The sequence below is a fragment of the Tiliqua scincoides genome, chromosome 6, assembly GCF_035046505.1.
Source record: "Tiliqua scincoides isolate rTilSci1 chromosome 6, rTilSci1.hap2, whole genome shotgun sequence".
Lineage (NCBI taxonomy): Eukaryota > Metazoa > Chordata > Lepidosauria > Squamata > Scincidae > Tiliqua > Tiliqua scincoides.
In genome coordinates, this window is record NC_089826.1 from 20,002,200 (window position 1) to 20,029,532 (window position 27,333).

Below are 27,333 nucleotides of genomic sequence, written 5' to 3' on the forward strand. Positions count from 1 at the left end.
AAATTCACCTGGAAGCATACAAATTATGCACAGGAAGGATAGAGTGGATAGAGAGATGCTCTTTTCCCTCTCACACAACACCAGAACCAGGGGACATTCACTAAAATTGAGTGTTGGGAGAGTTAGGACACCCAAAAGAAAATATTTCTTTACTCAGCATCTAGTTGGTCTGTGGAACTCCTTGCCACAGGATGTGGTGATGGCATCTTGCCTAGATGCCTTTAAAAGGGGATTGGACAAATTTCTGGAGGAAAAATCCATCACTGGTTACAAGCCATGATGTGTATGTGCAACCTCCCACTTTTAGAAATGGGTTATGTCAGAATGCCAGATGAGGGAGGGCACCAGGATGCAGGTCTCGTGTCTTGTGTGCTCCCTGGGCATTTGGTGGGCCACTGTTACAGGAAGCTGGACTAGATTCAGTGGGCCTGATCCAGCATGGCTGTTCTTATGATCTTAAAAGTAAACCCTGGAGAAGTTTGCCCCCTTATCCATCCATCAAATTCCTGAAATCATCACCATGATGGAGAATACAGCCAGCAGTTAAAGGATTCCATTATCTTGAGTGTATTCAGCTGCTGCTTCTTTTGTGAACCAATAACTGGTACTAGTAGAGAGCTAACATCTCCTTGCCTGAAATAAGGGGACCCAGAATCTGGTTTGCTCAAGCCCCAAAGACAAACCAGGAGAGAAGGCTCAAGGATGTGAAATAAAACATAACCAAAGACAGCAAAGGGACCAGAAGATTCTACAAGAGAATAGGAGGGCACTTAAGCAAGAGAAGTAGATCAGTGCACTTTCTGGGAAGTGGAAAAAGCAGACTGAGATGCAGCCACCAAGTCAGAGAGAATAATTTCATGGCTGACCTATCACGCCCTTTGCAAGCGAACACCAATCATCCTGAAAAAGCAGGACAGATTGACGATATCGCACTTGAACTACCACCAAGTCTGTTTTTGTGAGAGTGTAACAGCCTGTGCAGAGGCAGCAGCCACACCAGAGCCAAGCAGTCCTAGGGTGGTTCGTGCTTTCAACTATCACAGGTTGTCAAATGCTGTATCTCTCCAGAGAGGTAGACTCTCTTCCACACATTGTTCTGCAATGTGCTTTTAATCAGGTGCTCAGAGACCAGTATCTCCCCTCATTGTCAGGAAACAAAAAAGGTCTCTCTGAGATCACCTCTTTACAACTTTTGCTGGTAGGTGAATTTGAATCTGTGACCCTTCCAGTTGCTAAATTTCTACATTTGAGCAACTTGAAGCGGGCTAAGTTGCTGGTTCTAGGCAACTTGAAGTAACTGTGTAAGCAAACTGGTGTGTTTTAACTCTTATTTCCTATCTCTCTTTTAATATATACCTTCATACATGACTGTTTGGAGATATTAGTTGTAAAACTATATGCCTAATAAAGGTTTGTTGTATGTTGTATGTATGCTGTTTCTCTCAAAAACACCAATATCAGTGGCTATTGTGCAGTAAATGGGTGGTCTATGAGGAGGAAAAGAGGAGCATAAGGGATAGCTGAAATTACCAGTATGTTAAGTCAGGTAGAACGCTAAAAAGTTGTATCAAAGGGTTGACTGTGTTGGCAGTTCATTCATGTTCAGATAAAAGTGTCATAATTTCTGTGCATTAGCTGCATAGAATTACACATGTCAATTTGATCAAACTTCATATATATATGTGTGGGATGCAAACCACTTCTGATCCAATTCCTATTTTTTAAAATCCTTTTTAAAAAAAAAAAGGAATTTGAGCTTCTTTGTTTATTGCAACACACTTTGTAGCTTGATTTTCAAGATATATATCTGCAGCTAAGGTGAGCCACAAACCCATTGCTACTTCTTTGTAAGGGAGTCTCTAATGAAAGCTGAGCATCAGCACATACTTAACCAAGGCCAGAAAAGGAAAGAATGCCACTGCAGGTAACACATGGGCATTCACTACACCAGTGGTTCTCAAACTGTGGGTTGGGACCCACTTGGTGGGTCGCGAGCCAATTTCAGGTGTGTCTCCCTTCATTTCAATATTTTTAATATATTACACTTGATGCTTCCATGGTATGCAACTGCATTTGGGGAACCTGTACTTTTAACAAGCTGCTATGTATATTCTTTTAACAATGAGAGTAAATGGGACTTACTCCTGGGTAAGTGTGGGTAGGATTGCAGCCTAGGATTGTCAAAAATTTTCCTGCTTGATGATGTCATTTCAGGTCATGACATCACTGCTGGTGGGTCCTGACAGATTCTCATTCTAAGAAGTGGGTCCCGGTGCTAAATGTGTGAAAACTGCACTACACAATGAACCCACGTGCTTTCCAACACCCTCCATAGAACGTGACATACAGAACTATGGACCTTGCTCTCATAAAAAGGTAGTGAACCTATTTCTGGGTTGTACCACTTTACGTTGCAGGGTAAGGCTTTCAACTGAATGCTCCTCCCTCCACACACACACCCTCTGCATACATAAAACTACTGTGTGAGAGAAATAGGCTATAACCTAGCCTTCTCCCTGATATGCTAACTGCCTAACAGTTACCACAAAAAACTGATGAACCTGGTGTGTGAGTGAACTCATCCCTCCCAAACCAGGACCCACTGGGTCAATGAGACACCTCCCTAGTTAACAGAGAGAAAAATTCCTTGTCCTGCTTAAAAAAAGGAAAAGAGATGATCAGAGAGACAAAAGATGACAATAGTCTAATGAACCACATGGAGTACATCCACTTTACCTACCTCAGACCCGTCTCCATTTGGGAGTTGGCCTTGAAGTTGGAGTGATCAATTGAAAGAAAGTTATATATTGCAATCCTGGCAAACTCATAGATAGAGGTGTTTGAAAATGGTGTTTACCTTATTGAAAAGTAAGCCCACTGTGTTCAGTAAGATTTAGGCTACAAACCTCTCCTACCAGAAACAAGGCAACCCTAGTCATAGATGATGCTTTCCTGAAACCAACCACACAAAAATCAAGAAGCCATATTTACAGAACTCCAACAAATAAATTTTATCAAGAAAAACCAAGTAAGAAATCCTAGGCCAGTATAACAATCAGTCATACCCTCTAGTTTAGTCAATTTCCCCAAGACCTTATTTGTCCTTGAAGGAAACTATGAACCCAAGAGTGAGAGTGTGTGTGCAAGAGTTGTTTCAAAGATTATGTTTTCATGATGCACCCATAAAACATATCTGGTGTTTACATGATCACATATCCCAATAGAATAAAGGCACCAAGAGTGCACAGTTAATAACAAACCATTTTCCCAGCTCCCAACTTGCTTCAGTATTGTTTCTGCGAACAAATTATACTAATGAATGTCACAGAAGCATTGCTATGAACTGGTTGTGCGGATAAGGCTGCAACTGTTGAATGAACTATTCACGGCTGCACACAAATTAGTTCTATGGTGTTTGTATTAAGGAGGTATCATTAAGCAACAAACTATTAGATGATGTTCAGGATGAAGTGCATGGAGAGATGCTGTGAACTCTCCATTAAAATAATGAAGTTGGTTTCATAAGGTTTATGTTTTATCCCAAGTGCCACAAGGCATGCATGCTCTGTACTCTCAACTCAGCAGCCTGAAGGTAAGCTTATCCATTCAGCACCTGCAATAAAAACAAACAAACGAAAACGGATTTGTATTATAATCTGTCTAGCCGGAGTACCTGATCTTCTAAAATAGAAGCCAAACTGAACTGCAACATCTAAAATGGTGTAGCATAGTGTGAACTGGCAGAGCACAACAGCTAAGAGAGAAAGCTATATATTGGAAACATCCTGGTTTGAATCCCACCTTCACCATGAATTATCTTGGTAGGTGACTTAAGACAGCTGCTCTCTCAGCTTCAGCTGCCCTTCTGAAACAATAACACTGACAAGGTGAATTGTAAGGCTTACATCAAGCACGTGAAGTGCTTTGAACCAGTGCTTTGAACCGTCAAAAGCATGGTCTAAATGCTAATGAGATCACCACAGTTCTATAGACGCCAAAATAACATTGCCAACTACAAGTAACATTCCTTGAATCATTATTGGGCAAAATGCAAATTCACTTCTCTGACTTGGTCAGGATAGAGTAAATATAACCATGTCTCATCTCATTCAGCGTTATTCTCCAAAGCACTCATTTCTAATCCTTTCAGAAGTCTCTTTGAGCAACCAGTTTAATTTTCCTTGGAGACTCATCACTAATTAGTTTAGGACAAACAGGAGCCACCTCTACTTCAAAAGTGTGTTCACCCTTAAGATCTTTCCAAACTGATTACAATAGATAGCAATTTCAGGAACTGAAGCAAGCTACAGGCTGTATACATGTAGCGGTTTTGGAAAGATCTGAAGGATAAATAAGCTTTTGAAGTAGACATGGGCTCCTGTTCTAATAAAAATAGAAGACTCACACCTAACATCACCAGATGCCTTCTATGTGCTCTTTCTGCATCTAATTACTAGAGACTCCATTTTTACCTTTTGTGTAACTAATGACTTGAGAGCAGGAGTGCTGAATCTAACCAAAGGTTCAGCTTACCATTAACTACAGTGGACCACCAGCTGCCTCTCAGAAGCCCACAAACAGAAGAGAAGGCTCACTTCTCTCCCCCATTGAGCCCCTGCAACTGATATTCAGAAGCATACTGCCACTGAATCTGGAGGCAGCATACAGCCATCACGACTAAGAGTCAGGGATAGACCTCCCTCCCCTCCATGAATTTGTCTAAACTCCTTTCTCCTCTCCTGGGAAAATGCCTCTTTTTTCCTCCTAAAGTACAGCACTCAGTATACACTGACAAAGCAGATTGTCACATTCTCATTCTAGATCATGTATTATGCAGTGCCTTTGTCTTTCTAAGGTAATTTGGAGTCTCATGATGACTGCCTGGTTTCACCGCTGAACAACAGGATTGTCTAAAACCTAGCTCACACCTAGGCATTGATCCATTTTATTCACCTGACTTGGGAGCAAGGAATTTGAATGCCTATTAATTTAAAAGCAGCCTATCAGAGCTTGAGAGAAGGGGCTAGGCTCCAAAAACCTGACTAAGAGCTGTCCAGCTGCACTGAGAGATGTGTGGAAGATGCACTTGGGCTTTGCAAGACGCAAGCCATAATCCTGTACAGTTAAGGTAGTTAAATCCTAGGACTGCTGTTCCCAAAGTGGTGGGTCACAACCCACGACGGGAACCAGAAGTAGGGCATTCCCCCTTAAGGGGAATGGCTCTGCCCAATGGCAGTGATGGTACTGCAGTGATCACAGCTCTGTCACTACCAAGAAGCTTGATTTTTACCTGAGAGGCAGAACTGGCCTCTTGCAGGCTCCTGGATGCTCACAGCCCCCACCAATGTCTTCCATGGTTGTGTAAACAATCCTTACCTCCAATCAGCAGCTACTTCTGTTTTTGCTAGAAAAACAGGAAGTAACTGCTGATCAGAGGTAAGGGCTGTATACATAGCCATGGATCTTGGGTTCTAGAGACAGTGGAATTTACACCAGAGGTACATCCCAAGCATGACTGTATAATTTTTTTTTTACTTGATCTCAGGGCAGTGAGAAGCTTCCAGTTTCCCAGAAGGGAATGTGGTCCTTCCCAGTACTACCCTGGAGGTCACCACAAAAGCCATCTAAGCTAGTGACACACAGTGAGATCACTGTGACGCAGCTAGTGAGAGCAACGCATCTCATGGAAGTGCTGTGAATGACAAATTATGTGTTGTGCAAAGAGGTACTCTCTCTCATCTGACCTGAATCTACTGCCAATCAATTTCATTATAAAAAGGGTGAAAACCTGTTTACCATCTACTTTTGGTAAGTCACTCCTAAATGTTCAAAGCCTTATCATGTCCCCTTTAGTTGTCCTCTTTCTAAATTAAAATGGTCCCACATTTTAGGCTTTCCTGTACCTGTTCAAGGTAAAGAGGAAAAATAGGGTGCCTGGGAGTATTTCAAAAAGAAAGAATGTGCTATGAAAACAAGTAGTGTATATCAGCGGTTTTCACACATTTAGCACCAGGACCCACTTTTTAAAATGAGAATCTGTCAGGACTCAGCAGAAGTGATGTAATGACCAAGTAGGAAAATTTTAACAATCCTAGGCTGCAATCCTATCCACACTTACCCAGGAGTAAGTCCCATTCACTATCATTGTTAAAAGATTATACATAGTAGCTTGTTAAAAGTACAGGTCTGTAACATTTCCCCAAATACAGTCATACACCATGGTAGCATCAAGTCTAATATATTAAAAATAAAATATTGAAATAAATGGGGATCCACCCAACCCACAGTTTGAGAAACACTGCTGTATATATTTTGGCACAATAGTGGAGTTTCTACTTTCTTCACTCCAACCATGGTAACTTGAAACCAAATATGTATTTTGCATGAAATAAATCTGTTTTTTCTTAGATTAAGTCACTTAAATATTATAGTATGCTCTATCTGAAATTAATGCCAGAGCAATACCCACACAGTTTAATGAGAATGTTATCCCTAATCCCTAAGCACTCAATAGCAAACACTGTTTACTTGCGAGACAACTACACCTGAGCTTCACAGCCCTTAGGGAAATAACAGCCAGAGTTGGAGAGAACTGGGGTTTCATATTCCCCAATGTGCCCATTTTCCATGGGGAGAGATTAACTTTCTTGTCCCTTTGCATTTCATAATGAAAACAGTGCATCTGCTTTCTAATGCCAATGAAGTCATTTGATAGAGGGGGGAAAACAGACAATTATGGAAGTGTTTTACATTGCTGCTACAATGATTATAGCTCACAGAAGTTCTTGCTCCTAAATGACTATGAAAATTTATAGTATTTCTTTTATATGAATCACAATTTTACAAAATATCCAGGAAACAAAAAATCCAAAACATCCAGTAAAACACTGAAGTAAAAAATCAGTCCTTTTCAAAGAGTATTTTTGAAAGTGTATTTCAGCACACAATTTTCATAAGGTGTTGGTCTTTTCGATTACTGACTGCAAACTGCAAACCCGCATCTGAGCCAGTGGCTTTTACAATTTGTTCCAAATAACTTTGGAGTCCCCTATAAATAGAGGTATTTGAAAATGGTATTATTTACACCCATTGTGTTCTGTAAGACTTAGGATGTAAACCTATCCTATTCACCAGAAACAAACATCTCTGCCTAGAAAAATATCTGAGATTCTTCAATGAGCCCATCAGTAACAGCATATATAAGTTCCTCTAAAAGACAGCATTCCCACTCTCTCTTCAAAACGCACAGTTAAAGAAGAATACTGGATGTATACTAGGGTGCTCTTTGCCCAGGGCAGTGGACTCATCAACTGATAACTCAGAGTTATCAGAGTTACCAGAGTTAACTGGTAACTCAGAGTTACCATGGGTCTAGCACAGGGGTGTCCAAACGTTTTGGCAGGAGGGCCACATCATCTCTCTGACACTGGGAAAAAAAAAAAAGAATTTGCATTTCAAATTAAATTTGAAAAAAATTAAATAAATGAATATATTAGAGACTGAACTTATATGAATGAACGAAGGTCTTGCAATAGCTCAAGGTCTGTAAAAGGCCTTGCACAAAGCAAGGCCAGCCTTTCCTTTGCTGCCACTGCTGCATCACAGATGTGAAATAGCAAGCAGTGGAGGGAGCCCTTGTCCCACAGCTCATGCGAGAGGTCGAACAGCTGGCCATCACGCTGAGAGCAGTTGTATCAGGCCAGTGCAGGCTCCAGCAAGTCTCCGGAGGGCCAGAGGCTCATTGGAGACTAGGGACTCCTTGAGGGCCGGATTGGGAGTCCTTGAGGGTTGCAAGTGGCCCCAGGGCCAGGGTTTGGGCACCCCTGGTCTATCAAATTGATGTGCAAAGACTAGATGTACCCAAGAGTTCACCTGGATATCTGCTACCAAAATATCGGATGGGGGAGAGATTAGTTGATGAATTCTAGAGGCTTATTTTGTTTATCCCCATTTGAAACCTTGTAAAAGGCAGCATGTAATGGCAGATAAACTGACAGCCACTATGCTCAAATAATGTAACACTTGGATAGAAAAACACAACATCCTTACTGCTGGTGTTGAGTGTTCCGGGCCACTGATCCTAAAAACCTAATGTATGACACTGCAACTTTGAGAATTACAAAATATTTATCTGAATGGGAGTAGAGGAGATGCTTACAAGTTTGCTTAAGAAGGAACAGTCAGGATTTAGGTAAAATGAAACGGGTAGGAAAAACCCTATAAGAGGGTTCTTAAATAGAATAATATAGAATCATAGAGTTGGAAGGAACCTGATAGGTCATCTAGTCCAACTCGCTGCCTTAGGGGTTGAAAATCAAATCATTTGATTTTCCTGTCCTTTAATACTGGAAGAACATGGCTGCCAAGCACAATACTTTGGGCTTTTAAAAAAGCAGTTTGTATTTCATTCTCAGAATTGGAGAGCTCACATACTGAGCAATATACAGGGTCCCTGCAAGCAAGAGGTGACACCCTGCACTCAGACTACATAAAAGCTATGTTAAAAAAACAAACAGAAATACACATTTGTGTTGCCCTCTTCTGACAACTTAACCCAGGCAAAAGAGATGTTAGCTGGGATGACGTTAGCAGCCTTGTAAAATCATTCATGTCCAATGAGGCCATGCTGTTTTCCAAATGGCAGTGCTATTATACCAAACAACAACGGCATATCTTGCCAATTAAAATAGAAATTTTATAGCCCTAACCCAGTGGTTTCTAAACTTTTTAGTATCGGGACCCACCTTTAAAAATGACTATCAGGACCCACCTAGATTTATGAGACTTTTAAAAATAGGAGATCTAGAAATAAATAAAAATATTACTTGTAAGCAACGATATTATTTATTTACAAAAAATTTGATCTATTTCTCATAATGAAGCAGCCCTAATGAACTGTAATAAATGCTCTCCTTTTCCCACACTTCTCCCTGGGGGGGGGGGGGAACAAAAAAATTTCTGGGTTGTTTTTTTTAAATTCTTTATTGGGTGTATCAGCTAAGCTCAGCTCCTTGCAAACCCCAGGAGTTGAGCTCTTTGCAGGGCAATTAGCAGCTATCTTGCAAACTTCAGGAGCTGAGCTATTTGCAGGGTAATTAGCAACTATCTGATTTTTGAATAGGGCTTGGGGCTATTAACAGGGCCTCTGAGAGGAAGTTTATCAGATGCTACAAAGTTTCTTTTGGGCCCCTTTGCAAAGGGGGAGAGGTGAAACAGCAGGAGAGGGTGTGGTGGGCAAGTAGAATGGGGGCAGGGAGGGGTGAAACAGAGTGGGAGGACAGTGGATACAGCAGAAAAGTCTTTTGAAAAGGGAGACAGCTGGAAAAGTCTTTGGAGTTCAGGTCTACCCATGCATATGGCATCAGCAGCTAGATACAGTAATACAGAAAAACAAGCACTCCTAAGTCTTTCTAAAATATTTTAAACATAGAAATCAGGCAGAAAATTAGCATTATCATATTTAGGCTCACTAGAATGGAAAGTGTCCTGTGCGTATCAAAACTTGCTTCTGCAGCAGCAGTAGCTCCATAGCTGTGTTGATGAGCTCCTATACACTTCTTCAAGGTCAGCAGATCCATAAGCCAAAGAGCTTATGGCAGGCCAGTTTCCTCCCGGATTTGACACAGTGTTAAGGAGTGTCATGTATGCATTCCTCAGTCCAGCATATATGGCTTGCTAGTAGTTGCAGCCACATTCTCACAGTAGTGTCCCCAGCATCCTGTGCAGGTAACCAGTCTGAATAGACAGGAAAATGTAAGATCCCAGGAAGTTTCTGGGCCCCTTCCTTTGGCTCCTGGGCCCCCTTTTTGATCCTAGGCACAAATTACCCCCTTTACCCCCCTCTCCTAGGCCCTGGCAATTAATTATCTGATCTTGTCATTACTTGTGTTTACATTGGAGGCTCTGCCCAGCATTTCACAACCCATCAAAAATCGGGTCCTGACCCACTAATGGGTCTCAAACTACAACTCAGGAACTACTGCTGTAACCACAAGGGATTCACTTGCCTATGACCAGCCTTCATGCTACTGAGATAGCACTTAAATAACCAAAGCAGATGGGCAGACTTGATCACATGGGGCTAGAAGTAGACTTCAGTCCGAGGACACTTTACAAACCAGCTCACGCCCATACACTGGGGTTATTTAAACATCACCCAAATACTCATAAGAGATGCTAATGGAAAACTGCCTTTCACTTGCATAAGGTAATAATACAAAAGGCCCCATTCTGAGTGTCAAAATGCATGCAAGTTGCCAAGTCTGGAGCTATCAATCATACAGCTTTGGGGAAAAGAGAAGCCAGCAGAAAAAGAACGTAAACAGTGGCATCCTTTGTTACAATAAAAAGTAGAAAGATTTGCCATCATAACATGTCTTTTTGCTATAGTGTGGCACCTTTGCCTGTCATTAAGGGAAACAAACAGAAAATGAGTTTACCAGATGAATTCAATGTGCTTGAAGTACAGCTTGCCATGTGACTGAAGCAAATCATTTTGGTTTGCTTTTTCTGATCTACCTTGGATAGGTCAGCTATGCCCCACTTGTAAACAAAACGGCTCATGTAAGACAAAGCAATGTAAATTTGAGCTGTATCACTTTTCAGCAGTAGTGGCTCCACTGACATTGTGCTTTACATCCAACTTAAACAGATCAATATATGGTAGTTATTTTCAATAATAAGGTGGAAGAACAGAAATAAAAAAACTGCAGTAAAGAAAATATTAACAAACATTAAGATAGATAATGCTGTCAATGACCTTCCATTCCAAACTTGCAGAGTCTCTTCCAACTATGTTGATTCCTTTGCTGATACACTTGAGAGTTATCCACAAAATCACCCCAAAGGGGGTAAGTCAGGATAGCTAATTAAGGACATGCTAATAAAGGGCTACTGAGTAGATTGGAAGGCTACAGCATTGCTGACCATCTGTATATCACCCTCTTTCTTCTAAGGCCTTCCAAATCGAGGTTCCCCACTTTGGGATAATCATGTGTGCACAGTGTTGGCAACAATAACACTGAAATATCAATTAAGTATCTTGTATACTTACTTGTGTGAAGTATACCACATCCAGGATTCAGCACAGGTGACAGTATACAAAATTTCACTGTACCACCAATTCACATGCACCTCACTCTGCCTCCCAGCAGAAAGACAACAAGCCACTGTCAACTGCAGACTTTCCACAGTTTGCCAGGAGGTCGTCAGTGATCAAGACAGTACACGCCATGAAAGGCTATATACACTTAGGACAGTGGTTCCCAATCTGGGGGTTGCACCCCCCTATTTTGCACTGTTAAATCCTCCCCCTTAAAGGGGGGTGGGGAAAAATGACCGGTAGCATCTGTACCCATCACTTCCAGGTTCTTGCTGACAACAGGGAGGTGAGAAATGAGTTTGAACAGGGCTTTTTATCCCCTTTCAGCATCTGTGGTCATGGTGCAGAGAACCACAAATGACAGGCACCCTCACTATGGGTCCTCAGAAGGTTTCTAATCCTGCCTTAAAGGGGTAGGAGTTTGGGAGCCACTGATCTAGGGCATAAACTTGGCTACTGCATATTTAGTGAGGAGGGTCCAGAGGAGCAGAACTGAGCAAGGACAGAAGAGCTGACTTACCCCTTCTGCCCCCTCCCCACTATGGACCACCTGCTTCCTGCTCTATGCATCCAAAAGTCTGTGCTATGGCCATACTTTCTAGGAGCGCCAAAGATCACATCCAAGGTTCCAAACAGATTTGCTTCATTAACACACTAAAGAGAATACATTCTTAGAAGAGAATTGCATGTTTTAAGCCATCCAATATTTTAGCACATAAACTTATTAAAAATTTCCTCCCAAACAGAAGTCAACTGGATCCATTTTAATGAGAGCCAACCTTAAGAGGAGCACATTACTGGGTCAGAAATGGCAGCTTTCCTGCCTGCACTGATGTCAACTCAGCTGGAACTGAACTCAAGTTCCTTTTATAGATACTACTTAACTGCACCTTCAGCTAATCAAACAAATGCATTTTCATTTGTATCAATTATGTGCACAAGAGGGGACTAAGCAAACTAAGTATTTACAACTTTGCACACACATATTCCAATGCTATATGCATTTGCACAGGCATGCACTATTCCATATCATCTCAGACACCAGAGGTCTAGAACTAGCTGCAGTTCTCTTCTATTGGTAAATTCAGTATACACACACATACCATCACAAAATGTGCAAAACAGTCAAATTATCTGTGGCAGGAAATTAAGTGGTAACTTGAAATTCATGCCAAAAAAAAACACAAAAACTTACAATGGCATACCAAAAGCTCAACAACATGTCTGAAACCCATAATTCTTTAAGTCTATTACCCATCAACTCCAGGAAAAACACTGAACTTGCCAAGTAGTTCTGCTTAAAAATTGTCACTATGCCCACTGCTAAAGCAAACAGAAGCAAGACATTTAAAAGCCATTGTTACAGGTAAAATCATTTGACTGTATCACGACTACTCTAAATGCAAGTTTGGTTCCCTAAAAAGGATAGTATTTACTCATGGAGGAAAAGATGCAACCTATGTGCAGGCTCATGTGTGGTGATCATGTACAACAGCTTTACTTCATGGACGTAGAAAGGGAAGCCATAAGCCTTGAGAAGACTGTATGTGCAATCAGCATGGATTACAAGCTACACAGGAGGATTACACCTTTACCTAAAGGAGTGGTGCCCAAACCCCAGCCCAGGGGCCACTACTGGCCCTCAGGGACTCCCAATCTGGCCCTCAGGGAGCCCCCAGTCTCCAATGAGCCTCTGGCCCTCCAGAGATTTGCTGGAGCCCATACTGGCCTGACACAACTGCCCTCGGCATGACGGCCAACTGTTCAACCTCTTGTTTGAGCTGTGGGACAAGGGCTCCCTCCACTACTTGCTGTTTCACATCTATGAAGCAGTAGCAAAGGAAAGGCTGGCCTTGCTTTGTGCAAGGCCTTTTATAGGCCTTATGCTATTGCAAGACCTTCGTTCATTCATATAAGTTCCATCTCTAGCAAATTCATTTATGTAAATTTATTCAAATTTGAAATGTAAATTAATTCTTTTTTCCCCTAGCCCCCAACACAGTGTCAGAGAGATTATGTGGCCCCCCTATCAAAAGGTTTGGACACCCATGACCTAAAGGAAAGCATGTGCCCTCTAAGAAAGGTGTTTTTTAAAAAGCTTGGATTGTAACATCAGGGAGGGGTCACTGCTCAGTGGCAGAACACTTGCAATTCATAAATAAGTGCAATGTCATGCCAAGGGACTGAGGCCTGATCTAAAAAGCCAGTTGAAATGTTGCCTCTGCCATGAACTTACCATAGGCATGCAACTCTCCTTCAACCCAGTTCTCCATCTGCAATAAAGAAAAAGACACTGACCTACCTACACAGCTCTCCTAAGTCCTGCTAAGACAATGTACATCAGTGGTTTTCAAACTGGGGCATCGCAATGCCCCAGTCTGAAGGCCCTGGCCTCAGCCCCCTTAAGGGGCAGGGAGGAGGCAATCCTGGGGATTGCGTCGCTAATGGGCTGCAGGGACTGGGATGCACTCACAAGTCCCTGCAGCAGCGTCCTGGGGGTGCGGGGAGTCCTGCGCAACCATTTGCAGGGCTCCCCAGCCTGCAGAAAGTGAAAGTGGAGCAACTGCACTCCGCCTCCGCAAAACTGGAAATGGAGTGCAATAGCTCCGCTTTCATTTTTAGAAGCATAGGGAGCCCTGCAGACACTCACGCAGGGCTCCCCGCACCCCAAGACGGCTGCTTCAGGGACTGGTGAATGCACCCCAGTCCCTGCAGCCCCCTTAGCTATGTGATCCGCAATCCTCCCTCCCCCCGCCCTCCACAAGAACTTACAGCAGTGCAAACTCTCCCTGAGAGTTTGAAAACTGCTAATGTACATGAAGAGCTTTGAACACATACAGCTTATATAGATGGGAAGAATCCAGGGAGCAGCTGCAGTGCAAAGCACCTTCTTTGCATGCAAATGTCCTTGGATCAATCCTTGGCCTCCTCAGTTTGGATTGGGACAGACCTCTACCTAAAACCCTGGAGTGCTGCTATCAGGCAAAGCAGACAATAATAAGCAGAATTCATTAGTAGGCACCTTCCAAACGATGAGACCACAGAATCCAATTGTAAAAGACCAGCCTCCAGTTATCTTTTTATGGGAAAAACCAACCCGTGGAAGCCTCAGGGGCGGAAATCGTTTGCCATAAGAGAACCACTTCTGAAAAACCTAAGCTTGTGTAGCCACATGAATGGCTACATTCTGCTGAATTTTGCCTTGAAGTGGCAACTTCTTTTGTAAACTGAAACTTCATTCGTCTTTCTGAGCTGCCTTAAAGGTCACAAAAGAGCAATAAATATACACTTCAACATGATTTATCAGTAATATAACCCAGTGGTGTCACTAGGGTTCGCGTCACCCGGTGCAGGATGCCAGCGCATCACACCCCCCCCCATGCAATGGGCGGGGAAACACCCCAGGTGGTGGATGTGGTGATGTACCATCACTCTGCCCCTACTGGTTTTTTGGCTGTACCTTTTGATAGAACAAAAATATAACACATTCTGCATGAAATTATGTATTGATTGACATATAACATGGCGGTATTATTCCAAAATTGTGATTTTGGTCACTAGTGGTGTCACACACCCCCCTCTGGTGTCAACTTTACTGCAGCAGTTCTCAAACATTTAGCATTGGGACCCACTTTTTAGAATGACAATCTGTCCAAGACACACTAGAAGTGATGTCATGGTGGAAGTGACATCATTAGACAAATTAAAATAAATGAGTATAAATACTTAAAGTAAAATCAATAAGCCCTGTTCCACCAAGTGAATTTCCTCTGCACCCTGCCTGCAATAACAGCCCCTCCTCCAAAACCAGTAAGGTTTTCAGCCCTACCCAGTGCCCAGTTCAATTGAAGAACTTCTGTTTAAACCAGATCACTGTCAGGATCCACCTAGCTTTGCGGGTCTCAAAAAAGTTCACCTTATCAGCTGAAGCCTCTGTTTTGATCCTTTTTAGTGAGGCTGCCTTCTGGAGCACTATGCACTGCAGGACCATTCTGGTAGCCTTGTACTTTCCTTCACCTGATGTTCCACACCAACCAAGGCACATTTGCTTACTCACGAGTAAACACAACTGTGAGGCTTCATTTCGCTTTCCATAGTGCTCAATACATTCATCTGCTTGGAGGGAGGGACTTCCTTCTCGGGTGTTTTTGGGGGCTGGATTCATTGGATCAGAACCATTCTGGCATCATTGGATTCCTCTCAGCCTGCCCTTTCCAACAGACTAAGGCACGTTTGCTTACTCGCGAGTAAGGATCCATGCATTTCTATAGGGATCCATGCATTTTTTGTTCTCCAGGTTTTTGGTCATAACTTTCGATTGAAAGGAGATATTTCACTCTGGTTTTTTGCATTCCACTCAGAATTCCGCATCCAACAGTATAATATGTTGGGGTTACTCCTAACCATCACGATTTTAGCACGTCACCCCCCCAGTGCACGTCACCTGGTGCGGACCGCACCCCCCTAGCGACATCAGTGATATCACCCTCAACCATAAGGCTTCCTGTGCCATGTTCCAGCAACCTGAGCTACAATTCATAAAAAATATTAAAAGCATATTTTCAATCTAATACTGGTCTTTGAAATAGAACCCAGAGCATTAAACACAGTGTTAGAAGTTCCACTGTGACAGAAATAAACAAACCCAGGCACATTAATACTTGATGCTTGCACCTATTTTTCCAGACTTGGCCATGTGCATTTTAGTAAGTTTAAAGAATATAGAAATTGGGAGAAACGCCATAGCTCAGTGCTGAATTACTACGAACATGGAAGGTCCACCCAGTGGTGTCACTAGGGTTGGCGTCACCCGATGCACTAGCATCTCCAGGCAGCAGGAATAAAAAAGATGTCATAAAGGCTAGAAATACCACTCATATAGGAAGCAACAGAAGACAACTGGGTAGCAACTATCACCCACAGCATTCTGCCACCAAGAAAAGGGAGATAAGCTTACTTGCAGTTACACCACAGGCAAAGTGTCAATTTAAACTGGACTTTCCCACAGCCCCAATATCGCATACTTAGTATCTAATGAAGGACATAAAAATAAGAGCATTGTGGAACAAGGATAACCACTGTAGGAATAATAGCACAGATAACATGAATGCTATTTGGCCTACTGTATGAAACAAGTTTGACATCCCTGATCTATACCAAGAGTGTTGGGAAGAGAGACATTCAGGTATTATAGTATCATTTTTGTGGAGCTCAAATTAGAAAAAAAGGGCACAATCCAACCCAAGTTAAATACTACTTTTAAAAAAGTCACCATTTTCTGGTTAGGCCTCTTTCTACCTCCTATTAAATGTAGTGAATGAATGTATTGTGGCAGTACATAACAAATCAGATATGGCTCCATGACAATATCAGTGAGGGCAAGCAAGGCCTATTCAGCAACTGATTCCTTCATTCCAAATAGGTGAAGTCTTCCATTGTCTTGTGAACCAATTGCTGAAAAAATCACCAAGGAGATGTTTTTTAAATGCTAATGAAAGTGTCTGCAAAAATGGTCTCCTCCCAGCTCATCCTTATTTTAAGTAACTTTGATTAAAACTAAGGAAAATATATGCGTTGCAAGATTTAACTTGCTGAATTATCCTACAAGACAGTTACAAAATACCCATGAACATTTTAATAAGCAGGTGTCATGTCTTTGCAATAGTGCACATAACTTTTTTTAATGACTTATGTGAGCCAGAGTTGTTACTTTCCTGCTTAAGGAATAAAAAAAGATCCTTAATTTTTCAGTTAAATTGTCATTAGAACAGAGGCACGTTCCAGGTACACACCTGAAAATCCTATCACTCTCATGCCAATAGTTTGTCCTGCTGAATCCGGAGTGTTTTGTAGACATCTTCCAAACCTTCATGGACTCCTTTAGCAATTACTGTATACATTTAATAGCAGAAAAAGCAGCCATTAATCCTGGCAGCAGCAAGATGGGAACCATTCAGCATTAAAAGGGTTTGAGTGCATCTTTTAAATTCATTGCTAAACCATAAAACAAATAATTCTGCAAATATGTAGAAAAGATCAATGTACTTGCTTGTCAACAAACATTCTCCCCTTCCCACAAACAGGGATTAAGCTAACATAGGGACCCCTTTCTCCTGCTCAAACTCATAAATGGCAGAAATTTTCAAAAATACTCTATGTAAGCATAATGCATTATGCTTTTCAAGATGAACTACAAACATGGCAATATCAGCCCACTCCAAAACCTGGGTTTATCAGAGGGGCAGGGTACCAAAAAACGAGCATCTCATGCAGACATCCAAGGTTCATGATTTCACAATGGGTCACCAATTTCAGTTGCATTCATATGGTGACATTTCCTTTAGTACAAAATACATATCTAGGTGTCTTCACACACATGAAGACGAGTAGTTCAGTAGCTGTACGCATTATTTCTTCATCTTAAAATGTGGGATTAAGTTATGGCCAAGAGGTACAGTCTTACAGGTAATAGATAATCAAAAGCCAAGCCTTTCTGTTCCTCTCTGGGAACAATATACCCTCAACGCACTTGACAAAAATCCATGCAGCAAACCATGTGGGGTTTTAAAGGTCATGCTGAAAGGACTATCTGCAAGGTAGCTTCAAATGTGCTGGATGGAAAACAGGTCAGAGTTACTTACAGCGCAATCCTATCTTGCACTGGAACAGGGTGCACTTTAGGATTGCATCCTTAGGCCTGTTCTTCTCCTAAGTCACACATGTACAACCTAGCAAGAATCCAGGATGTCAAACTCACAATGGGTATGTCCACCTGTTACCGTTGAGGCATGCCAATAAATAAGGACCCAACTCCCTGCATCACACAGATTGGAAATGGTTTCCATAATAGTAATACTGAAGAATGATCTTCTTGTAAAATTCTTGCCACAGCCCCATAACACAAGCAAGCATTAACCTCAGACTGAGGCTTGGGAGCTGATGCTGAGATGAGCAGCTTACCTAAGTGAATTCAAGAGGCAAGTTTCAAAGCAGGGAAATCCAATTCATAGCTCAGTCCCTTAGGCACAGTGTCATACTAGCTCTCACCCTAACCCCTTGCCCATCAAGTACACAGTTGGAGAGGTCAGGGAAGACCTCCTTTGTGAGACCCTACTATTTCAGAAAAACAAAAGCATTGACCCAATATTTTGTTTTAAAAATGTATATGCTCCCTTTCCCTTGCCAAGGTAAATGCCCAAGGTGACTTAAAAAGTGTAATTCAGTATTTATCAAACTGTGCTCTGGGAAAATCTGGAGTTCCTTGGAAGCTCCTCAGGGGAAGACAGTATGCAGGCCTCTTTCGAAACCAACTTGCTCAACGCTACCAATCTTTCATGCAGGCATAGCAGAGCACTGTGTGTCTTCCAGGGTGCCTTCTCAGGAAACAGCAGGCAACAATAAGATCCAATAGGACTGGCCTTCACCTTGCGTGAACTGACTGTGCAACCTAGAAGACATGCTCTCTTTGGTAGGCACATAAATGCAGAAAGGGTTCCTCAAGGGAAGGAAGGTCCTTTGAAAGCCAGTACTCTGGTGAGTGTTCAGAACAGGACCATCTCAACTCCAAAGCATATTTCCCTGATTACACAGAGAGAAGTTATTTTGCAATACACCTGGGAGTGCCCTGTGCATTCCACTTCATGATCATGCATGGCACTTATGTTTCCCCTCTAAAGGCTGAGCATTCCATTAAAATTTTTCCCTTATTTGCAATTATGTGAACCCATTTCAAACAATGCAAGGAATTTAGTGCGCTAAGTACCACTTGAGTTTATTGGGTTCTGAACAGATGTGTGCATCACTAAGGAAGATGGTTCATTTGTTTGAAAATGAGATGCTACCAACAAAAGCTAGGACAAAAATCTAGGACTGAAAACATTTTGAGCTTTGCCATCAACCTCAATAAAGCCAGAATGTGTTTTACACTAATAGTGATTACATGAATTTTAGTAGTTGCTATACCAAAATCATTGCTGAATCAATGTTTTCTATTTTTTTTAAAAGTGGAGGCTCTTAGGGATACCACCAAATTTAGCCCCATTTCCTCACTGTGTCCTTTAAACTGTTTTTATACTTTGTTGAGAAAACCTGGAACTCTAATCTGCTGTACAGTATTCTAGAGGTAACACACTGATTTAATAGCGGTGTTTCTACAATGCAGTCCTATAGAAATGCAAGTCCCATGTTCAGTGGGGTTTATTCCATAACAAACATGCTTAGGATTAAACAGTCAAAATACTTAAGACCTAGAACCTTAGATCACTGCATCTGTATAGAGTTCAGACTCCTTAAAACAGCATTTTAGCTTCAGTGGGAATATTTTGCACAGATTATCATTGTGTATTATTACTGTGTAAAGCTTCTTTAAATACAACTTTAATTCTTACTACAGTCACAGTGCCCAATAAGCTTTCCTTGCTATGTGTCACAATAAGCTGGTATTCTTGATCCATCATCTAACGGAGTATCTCTTCCATAAGCCTTTCTTCAACTGCTAGAATGCAACTAAATAAGAATCTGTCTTACAGATATTTAGTTAACCTGGTGACACACCTATTAGGTAGCTGAACTTTTGGATATTTGTACCCTGGTAACTGACATTCTTCTGATCCCCCAGCAACCTGCATAGGCATACACAGGCAAAGAACTAAATATACCTATTGAATGACAATACAAAGAGTTAAGAAAGGTAATTTTTTCTGCAAGAGATTTGCTTTCACGTTCTCAATCTCTTTTAGGCCAACAGAAGTCCTTGTGGTAAAGCTCCACCACTGGACAAGCATGACTATCATTATAGAAGACATTTTTCTTACTGACACAGATGTTTAATTCCATTATAAAACCTTTTGAGGATCTCGGAAATCACAAAGGTCCACAAACATGAAGACAGCTAAGAGATACTAGCCCAAATCAAAACAGTTAGCCATGATAACCCAAGAAGCAAGCCTTATTCCACCCCCCCAAGTAGCATCCCCCCACCAAGTAATTCCAATTAGCATAATTAGAAGCAAGAGTATACAGTCACTTGGGTGTTAAATCTCCACTGCTTCACTCCCAGTGTTGCAGGTCCTTAGAGGATTAATTTGCACTTTTTCAAGAACTGGAAGCAGAGGGCAATTCTGTCAAATCTGGCTGTGAAGATGCCTTCTATTATTGTTTTGAGCTACTTTCTTTCTCAAAAAAACTATTTGCATGCTCTTCATTCTTGTGCAGAGCACAAGTTGTTACAGAAGTGGCAGTGAAAGATAGAGTAAGCCCCTCCTCCATGTTCTGTAACATCCTTCCTAACATCTACTCTAGCACCAGCACTGCCGATTGATCAAGGGCCCAATCCTATCCAACTTTCCAGTGCCAGTGCAGCCGTGCAGATGGGTGTGTGCTGCATCCTGTGCTGGGAAGGCACTCACAGAGGCCTCCTCAAGGTATGGGAACATTGTTCCCTTACCTTGGGGCTGCACAGGTGCTGGAAAGTTGGATAGGATTGGGCCCCAAGTCACTTGGGGCCGACCTTTTGGAAAATGATGCTTGTGGGCTTCTAAAAGCTTAACAAGGTTCCGCAAGCTAATAAAATATCTGCTTCATTTCAATCCCTAGAAGAAACGTCTTCCAGGGTTACATGAACATATGTTTTAAAGCATCGCTTTAAAAGAAGCAAAGGTTCTTTTTGCGTGTAAAGTGACAATCTCTACAAGAGAAAACAACCAGACATTTCCAAAGATGCCAGTAGGTTAAATCATTTTCCTTCCATTCCATCCAATGAACACTCTCTACCTTTAAATACTAGTATACACCATGGGTCAGGAATATAACCTTTAGAAAAATGCAAGCATATTTCACCCCTTCCAACCCACTGATAGCAATTATAGGACAGCACCTACCTAAGAGTTACACTGAGACATGAATATATGTTGTAACAAAACACCTCTTGTCTGCTGCCGGAGAACTGCACGTTTAAAAAATTCACAATATCTTACTTTCTCCCCTCTCCTCACTGCAGCAGACAAATTCCTGGACCATTTTCTCCAAGATACTCAAGAGAATGAATCAAAGTCAAAGATACGTATGCTCATAGGTTTTTATTCCCAAATAAGTTTCTTTAATATATATTTTTATTAGAATACTTCATCTGACCCACATTTTATAAAGTCAACAGGATCCAAAGAAGAGTTTTAAGGGAGGAGAAAATGTATCACTAAGAATAAAAAAAAAAAAACCTGCATAATTTTCAATCCAGGCAAGAAGGTCTTGAGAAAGACCTTCATGAACACATCAAATGCTTATGTGGAACCATTGAACAAAGTGAGGTGTACTTCCAAGCAAGCGAGCATACATAGAATTCAAGCTGCACAAATGCTCAAAGTGGGATATATTTAGCAAAGCAAAGAAGTTAAGAACCTGTGATTGAAATATTTTACATAATGCTACCAGGGAAACAAAATATTTCTACAATGCATTCCGTTTTTGTATTTGAAAAGAAAAAATGCAACTTAATATGCCTGTTCTAATACTAGATCATACTTCATTTTAAGCATTAATAGGCACTGTTCTTCAAGGGTCTATATTTCAACCTTCAAATTGTGTAACACTGAATAAAAGAATCATATTCAATAAGAGAATGATTCAAAATCTTATTGACAAAAATCTGACATGTTTCACCACCATCACCGCTGGGCAGCCAAGCAGTGATGCTAGACAATTCATGTGAAGTCCAGTCCCTTACTTCAGTTCACTTAAGTAATATTGTTCTGCAACCAAAGATTTGGTTGACCAAGAGATTGCCTGGTTAATAAACTATGGCAGCCTCATTAAATTTCCATCAGAAGAACAAAAGCTTAGAAGAGTTGTTAACCATTTACTTGTTAATGTGACAAGAATATAATGCATATGAATGGCCTTTTAAGAAGGCCAATGAAATAAACCTTTAAAAGCAAATTTGCTCCACCCCCCCATATGAGTAATTGAGCCTGCAAATCTTCAAGTTACTTACTTTATAGATCATGGGGCCCAATTTAGAAGGTAATATTTAAGAGGCTATAGCCTCTTATTTTCTTTACAACTACAGCCCTATCCTACACTTGCACTATATTTACTCAAAAGTATGCTACCGTGTGGCTTATGTCCAAATATGCATGCATTTGGACTATCTCCCTAATACGAAAACATTTTTGCTCTTAAGTAGGCTGAATTCCAAATCCAGCCCACTCTTGCATTACTTAATAAATTCAGCAATTTGGACTGAGAACTCCTATAGATGAAGAGTTCCTTCATCTGAAAACTGAAGGGAATCCTCCACAACCCTCAGTAAGTCTCTCATTCCATTTCAGGGTTATGGATTCTCATAAGAGGCAAAAACAAAGTTCTCAACATCCATTGCACTAACATGCAAGCTTACATACATTAGAACTACTCAACCTATTGTGCCATCACAGACATGTAACAATCTATAAGCTTAACTAGGTGACGTGACAAATATTTCAGGTAGCAACCAGTTCAATTCTGTGCATGTTTATTCAGAAGTAAGTCCCACTGTATTCAATGAGTCACACTATGCTGGATTTCCCAATGTAACTGCAAAACATATATACAAGTCTGATATATGAGAAGTTAATTAATTCAGTTCAGAAGAGGAGTTTTAAGACGACTATACACCCACCCACCCCCAGTATAACCTACAGCTATGACCCTGATGCTAACAGAGTTCAACAGAGATCTGTGGGGTGCCATCACAGCTTTAGTTTGTGACAAAGTAGAAAATGTTCTCCTTTGTTGTTTGAATTTTAGCATAAAATTTTATCAATTAAAATACAAAGACACTTTACCCTAAAATAAATATGCAAGATTTACACTGGTTCATACCCAAATAGATATGGTTTCTTTTAGATCACTTAGATCCAGAAATAAAAACTAATGAGAGTTCCTATTTTGTTTAGACTTGAAAGCACTGTTTTCTAAAATAGCATTTTAAATAACCTGGCCTGCAGAAACACTTTGCCAAGTAAGTGCCCTGCTACAGCTCAATTGCACGTTTTCTTGGACATATCTCACTGATTCCAATGAGGATTTAGTCCCTAGTAAATATGCTTAAAATTGCAGACTTAATATGCATAAGTAAATATGCTTATACAGTCTTAAGGATGCAATCTTGACTTATTAAACCTACTGGAAGAGTTACCATTGACCTCAATGAGAAGTGGACTGCACCTCTGGTTACAATCCAGAACCAACCTACTTAGAAGGAAAATATCAGTGAAATGAAAGAGATGAACGTGTTTTAAATGAGGGCAGAAGGCTTGAATCCTAAGCATACTTATGGGAAAGTAAATCTCATTGAAACAGTCGGACTTCTGAATAAATATAGTTAGAACTGGCAAATTACTCACATCTGTAGTTTCTCACACAGCCATGTTTAGCCATTCCCATGGTGTATGCGTGTCTGTGCGTGTATATAAACACACACACACCAGGAATAGATAAGCATTTTCAATGCTTTCCCCATTAAGGTCGTACATCTTGAAAGTCACAAGCCAACATAAAAAAATTGAAACCAACGGATATGTATTTATGAGGAAAATGGAAACCCCAGCCGAATTCTGCACGTCTGCTAGACAACTTAATGTTCAGCTGAGCCTGATCACTGGGGTGGGGGTGGAGGTTTACATGCAAAAAGAGAAATGATGGTGCTAACAGTTTGTGTATTGCTCTCCACCATGCTCCGTTTGCTATATGGCACGGTTCTGACCGCACATCTGTATCAGTCTAAATCCAATCGTTCAGGGATCCTGGATAAAGAATCTGCATTCCTCATCCATGAAAGGCATGGATCCAGCTAGCGACATGATGGCATCGCTGACAGATTCCTTGCTGCTGCTGCAACTGCAGAGGGTTCGCCTGTCACCATACCAGCATTGGCTAGGAAAAGCAGACAAAGGGGGAGGGGGGAAGGAAAGAGCTGCACGTATACAGGTGGATTCTCGTCCTCTCCCCTGCAAATAGAGAAGTGGGCCAAAAAGGAGAGCCAATGGAGAGGAAAGAGTCCCCCCTCCGTTTCCTCCCTCCGCCCCCTCCCTACTCAAGCACTACCTCCAGGTTGTCACACATCAAACAGCATGTTAATGCTAGAAGGGGGGAATGGAGGGCAGCGGTGTGAAGGGGGGAGCCCCCGCTGTCAACGCTTGGAGAGAGATACACAACACAGGCGGGGGAAGCTGACACGCATTTCGCCTGAAGGATCTCGCCGAGCCCCCAAAGGGCCACCCACCCCAAGGTGGGCGGAGGGAAGGTGGAAAAGCCCTCAGGAATCGCGGGCGGGGAAGGGGCGTCGAGAGGGAGGCTACTCTGCGGCGATCCCCTCCCCCAGATCCTCCAGGGGAAGGAAAGTGGGGGGTTTCCTTCCACTGCCACCCACCCCCCACACCCATCTGCCTCTCGCGAGCCCCGTGCAGTCACTTGGAGGGAGGGAGGGAGGGAAAAAAACTGCTGCAATGTAGCAAGAGAGAGAAAGGCGACATTCCTCCCCACGTACACTCAGAGAGCGCGAGGGCTTCCCCCAGCCCAGATCGATGTCTGCCAGGAGGGGCTTCCCTCCCACGCACCCGGTCCCCAGTGCCCCGCGCCGAACCCTTCCGCAACCCTCCCCCCACACACAGGGGAAGGCTCGTTCTCAGGCACCCACTTCCTATTCCTCCCCCACCCCTTTCCTCGCGCCCTCCCCACACACACCTCCTGCCCAGTTCGCAACCGCAAGTCGGCAAACACGCAGCCAGCCCGGGCGGAGCGCTCCCCTCCCTTCCCCTCTGTGGCCAAAGCGCAAGCGGGGGGGGGGGGCAGGCGAGGGCTCCCCTCCCCCAGGGCTCCTCCGAGCGCGGCCGTCCCCGTGCCCGGTGCAGCGCGCCCGGGCTCACCTCTTACCTTTCACCACCCTCTCCGTCGTCGACAACTTCGGGTCCAGCGCCTTGTGCTCAGACATTTCCAGCAGCAGCAGGAGGAGGAAGGCGGCAGGGGCTGCTCTCTTCTCCCTCGCACAAGGCTGGAAGGCGGCGGCGGCGGCGGCGGCGCAAAGCAGCCCAACCTCTCCGGGCACCCTCGGGGCTGCTCCGCTGGGCACCCTTCGCCGAGACTCTGCGCTCGCTCTCCTGCGCTCCTTCCCCTCCGCCGCTCCTCCTCCGGATTTCGGGCTTCCCCTCCCCTCCCGTTGTCAATCACGCCTCTCCTTGATTCGAATTAGCGGCCAGAGGAAGAAATCCAGGAGGGCGCGAGCGCGCAGCCAAGGAGGAGAGCAGTGCGGGAGCCCCAGCGCCTCGACAGCCTCTGCCGCGCCAGCTGCTGCTGCTGCTGCTGCTGCTGCACGAGACCCGTCTCCTTCCTCGCTCCCTTCCTCCACCTCGCTGTCGTCTTCGCCTTCTCCCCACCGCCGCCACCCCTTGCGCAGGGTCTCTGCCTTCACTCAGCCGCCCCAGCCACTAGAGCGCCGCTCAGTCCCGGGCGCAGCCTCCCCGCAGCCTGCCACTCGCCTCTCCCTGCCCCCTTTCCAAAACGCTCAGCTTCTCAGCCATTGGCTCCGGACGGGCTGCCAATCACTGTCAAGGTAGCTCGCGCCCCCCCTTGGAGCGCCTCCCCTCCTTCTTTGCCGCCCCCTCCTGCTTTCCCAGGTGCGCACCGTGGCGCGCGCGCGCACACCTTGGAGGGAGGAGGGGGGTGGTGGGAGAGCGAAAGCAGAACTGCAGCAGTGGTGGGGGAGCGGCAGGCAGGCCAGCTAACCAGGAGGAGGAAGCAGAGGTGGGTGGCAACCTCCCTGGAGGCGGTGGGAGTTCGGCGGAACAGAGGGAGGAGCGAGGAGTCTTTGTGTGCCCTGCCTGGAGCGAGGCGAGCGTTCTCCACCGGGGCTGCGGCTCCCTGAAAGGGCTCCTTTGGGAGAAGCCACCTCAGCCCTTGCCTGGAGCGCAGGAGCGGCTGCCGGCCTCCAGCTCCTCGCCCTTCCTTCCTGCCAGCCCCCCAGCCGCAACCCAAGGCCGCAGCAGCAGCACAGCCTTGAGGAGGGAGGGAGGCGAGAGTGTATCACTGGCAGGCGGGGGCGGGCTCCGCATCTGCCGCTTTGCTACAGAAGGAACAGGAAAAAGGCTCCAGCGAAGATCGCGCCTGCGTGTCCTTGCAGTCGCTCCAGGCTCGTCTCTCCATGCGGTGCTGCGGCCGGCCTGGGCGGCGGGGGCGAAGGGGGGTGCAGGAGGTGGCAACAAGCTGTAGGGGGGCAGCCAGCTGAGCTTGACTCTAGTGGCCAAAACTGTGGGAACCTTCTATGGGCGAAGAATACCATCGCAGGATCTCATTGGAAAGGGAATTTAATGCTGAACGCAATGAAGTGTTGGGAGAGTTAGGACAGACAAAAGAAAATATTTATTTACTCAGCATGTAGTTGGTCTGTGAAACTCCTTGCCACAGGATGTGGTGATTGCATTGGGCCTGGATGCCTTTAAAGGGGGATTGAACAGATTTCTGGAGAGAAGGTCCATCATAGGTTACAAGCCATGATGTGTATGTGCAACCTCCTGATTTTAGAAATGGGCTATGTCAGAAAGCCAGATGCAAGGGAGGGCACCAGGATGCAGGTCTCTTGCTGTCTTGTGTGCTCCCTGGGCATTTGGTGGGCCACTGTCAGATACAGGAAGCTGGACTAGATGGGCCTATGGCCTGATCCAGTGGGGCTGTTCTCATGAAACAAACCACATTGGAATATTCTGTATTTTGTCAAAAGATATGGCCAATTAACCAGAAAACGTTTTGTTTACTTAATAAATGAAATTTGATTTTTGTCATGGGGGCTACAAAATCTTTGATCTCAGGTAGCAGTTGCCTTAGCTGCACCACTGAGTGAAGTGAGCTGTCAGGTTTCCTTTGGATCTGGAGTGATGTTTGCCCTCCAAAAGCAGAATAGCTGTCCCCTCTTCAAGGCTTTTGAAGAAGAGGAGTGGCTGATGAAAGAAAAGAATGGGTTACGGCTGCCCCTCCACCTCTCTCTCTCTCTCTCTCTCTCTCTCTCTCTCTCTCTCCCCCCCCCCCTTTTAGATTCCAAAATGTGACAGATGTCAGACAAAACTACCATTTTGAAAGTGTCAGATTCCCATGAGGATTTTACCCGTATTTCACAAGTGAGGTCAAGAATGCCCCTTTTAAAATCTGGACGGGGGGAGGGTGGGCGATGGGCAGCCCCAGGGGTGGGCACGTGGGGAGCCGGGGGC

At 43.6% G+C, this 27,333-nt stretch overlaps 1 protein-coding gene across 1 annotated transcript in view; it reads right to left on the reverse strand.

Moving 5' to 3' along the window:
• PPP3CA (protein phosphatase 3 catalytic subunit alpha) overlaps positions 1 to 25,588 on the reverse strand; it is a 254,857-nt gene extending 229,269 nt beyond the window's left edge. Inside the window, exon 1 of the mRNA XM_066631723.1 lies at positions 25,010 to 25,588. Coding sequence (XP_066487820.1) covers positions 25,010 to 25,067 — 58 coding nt within the window. The 5' untranslated portion in view covers positions 25,068 to 25,588. The remainder of the gene's footprint in view (positions 1 to 25,009) is intronic.
• Positions 25,589 to 27,333: the final 1,745 nt, after the last annotated feature.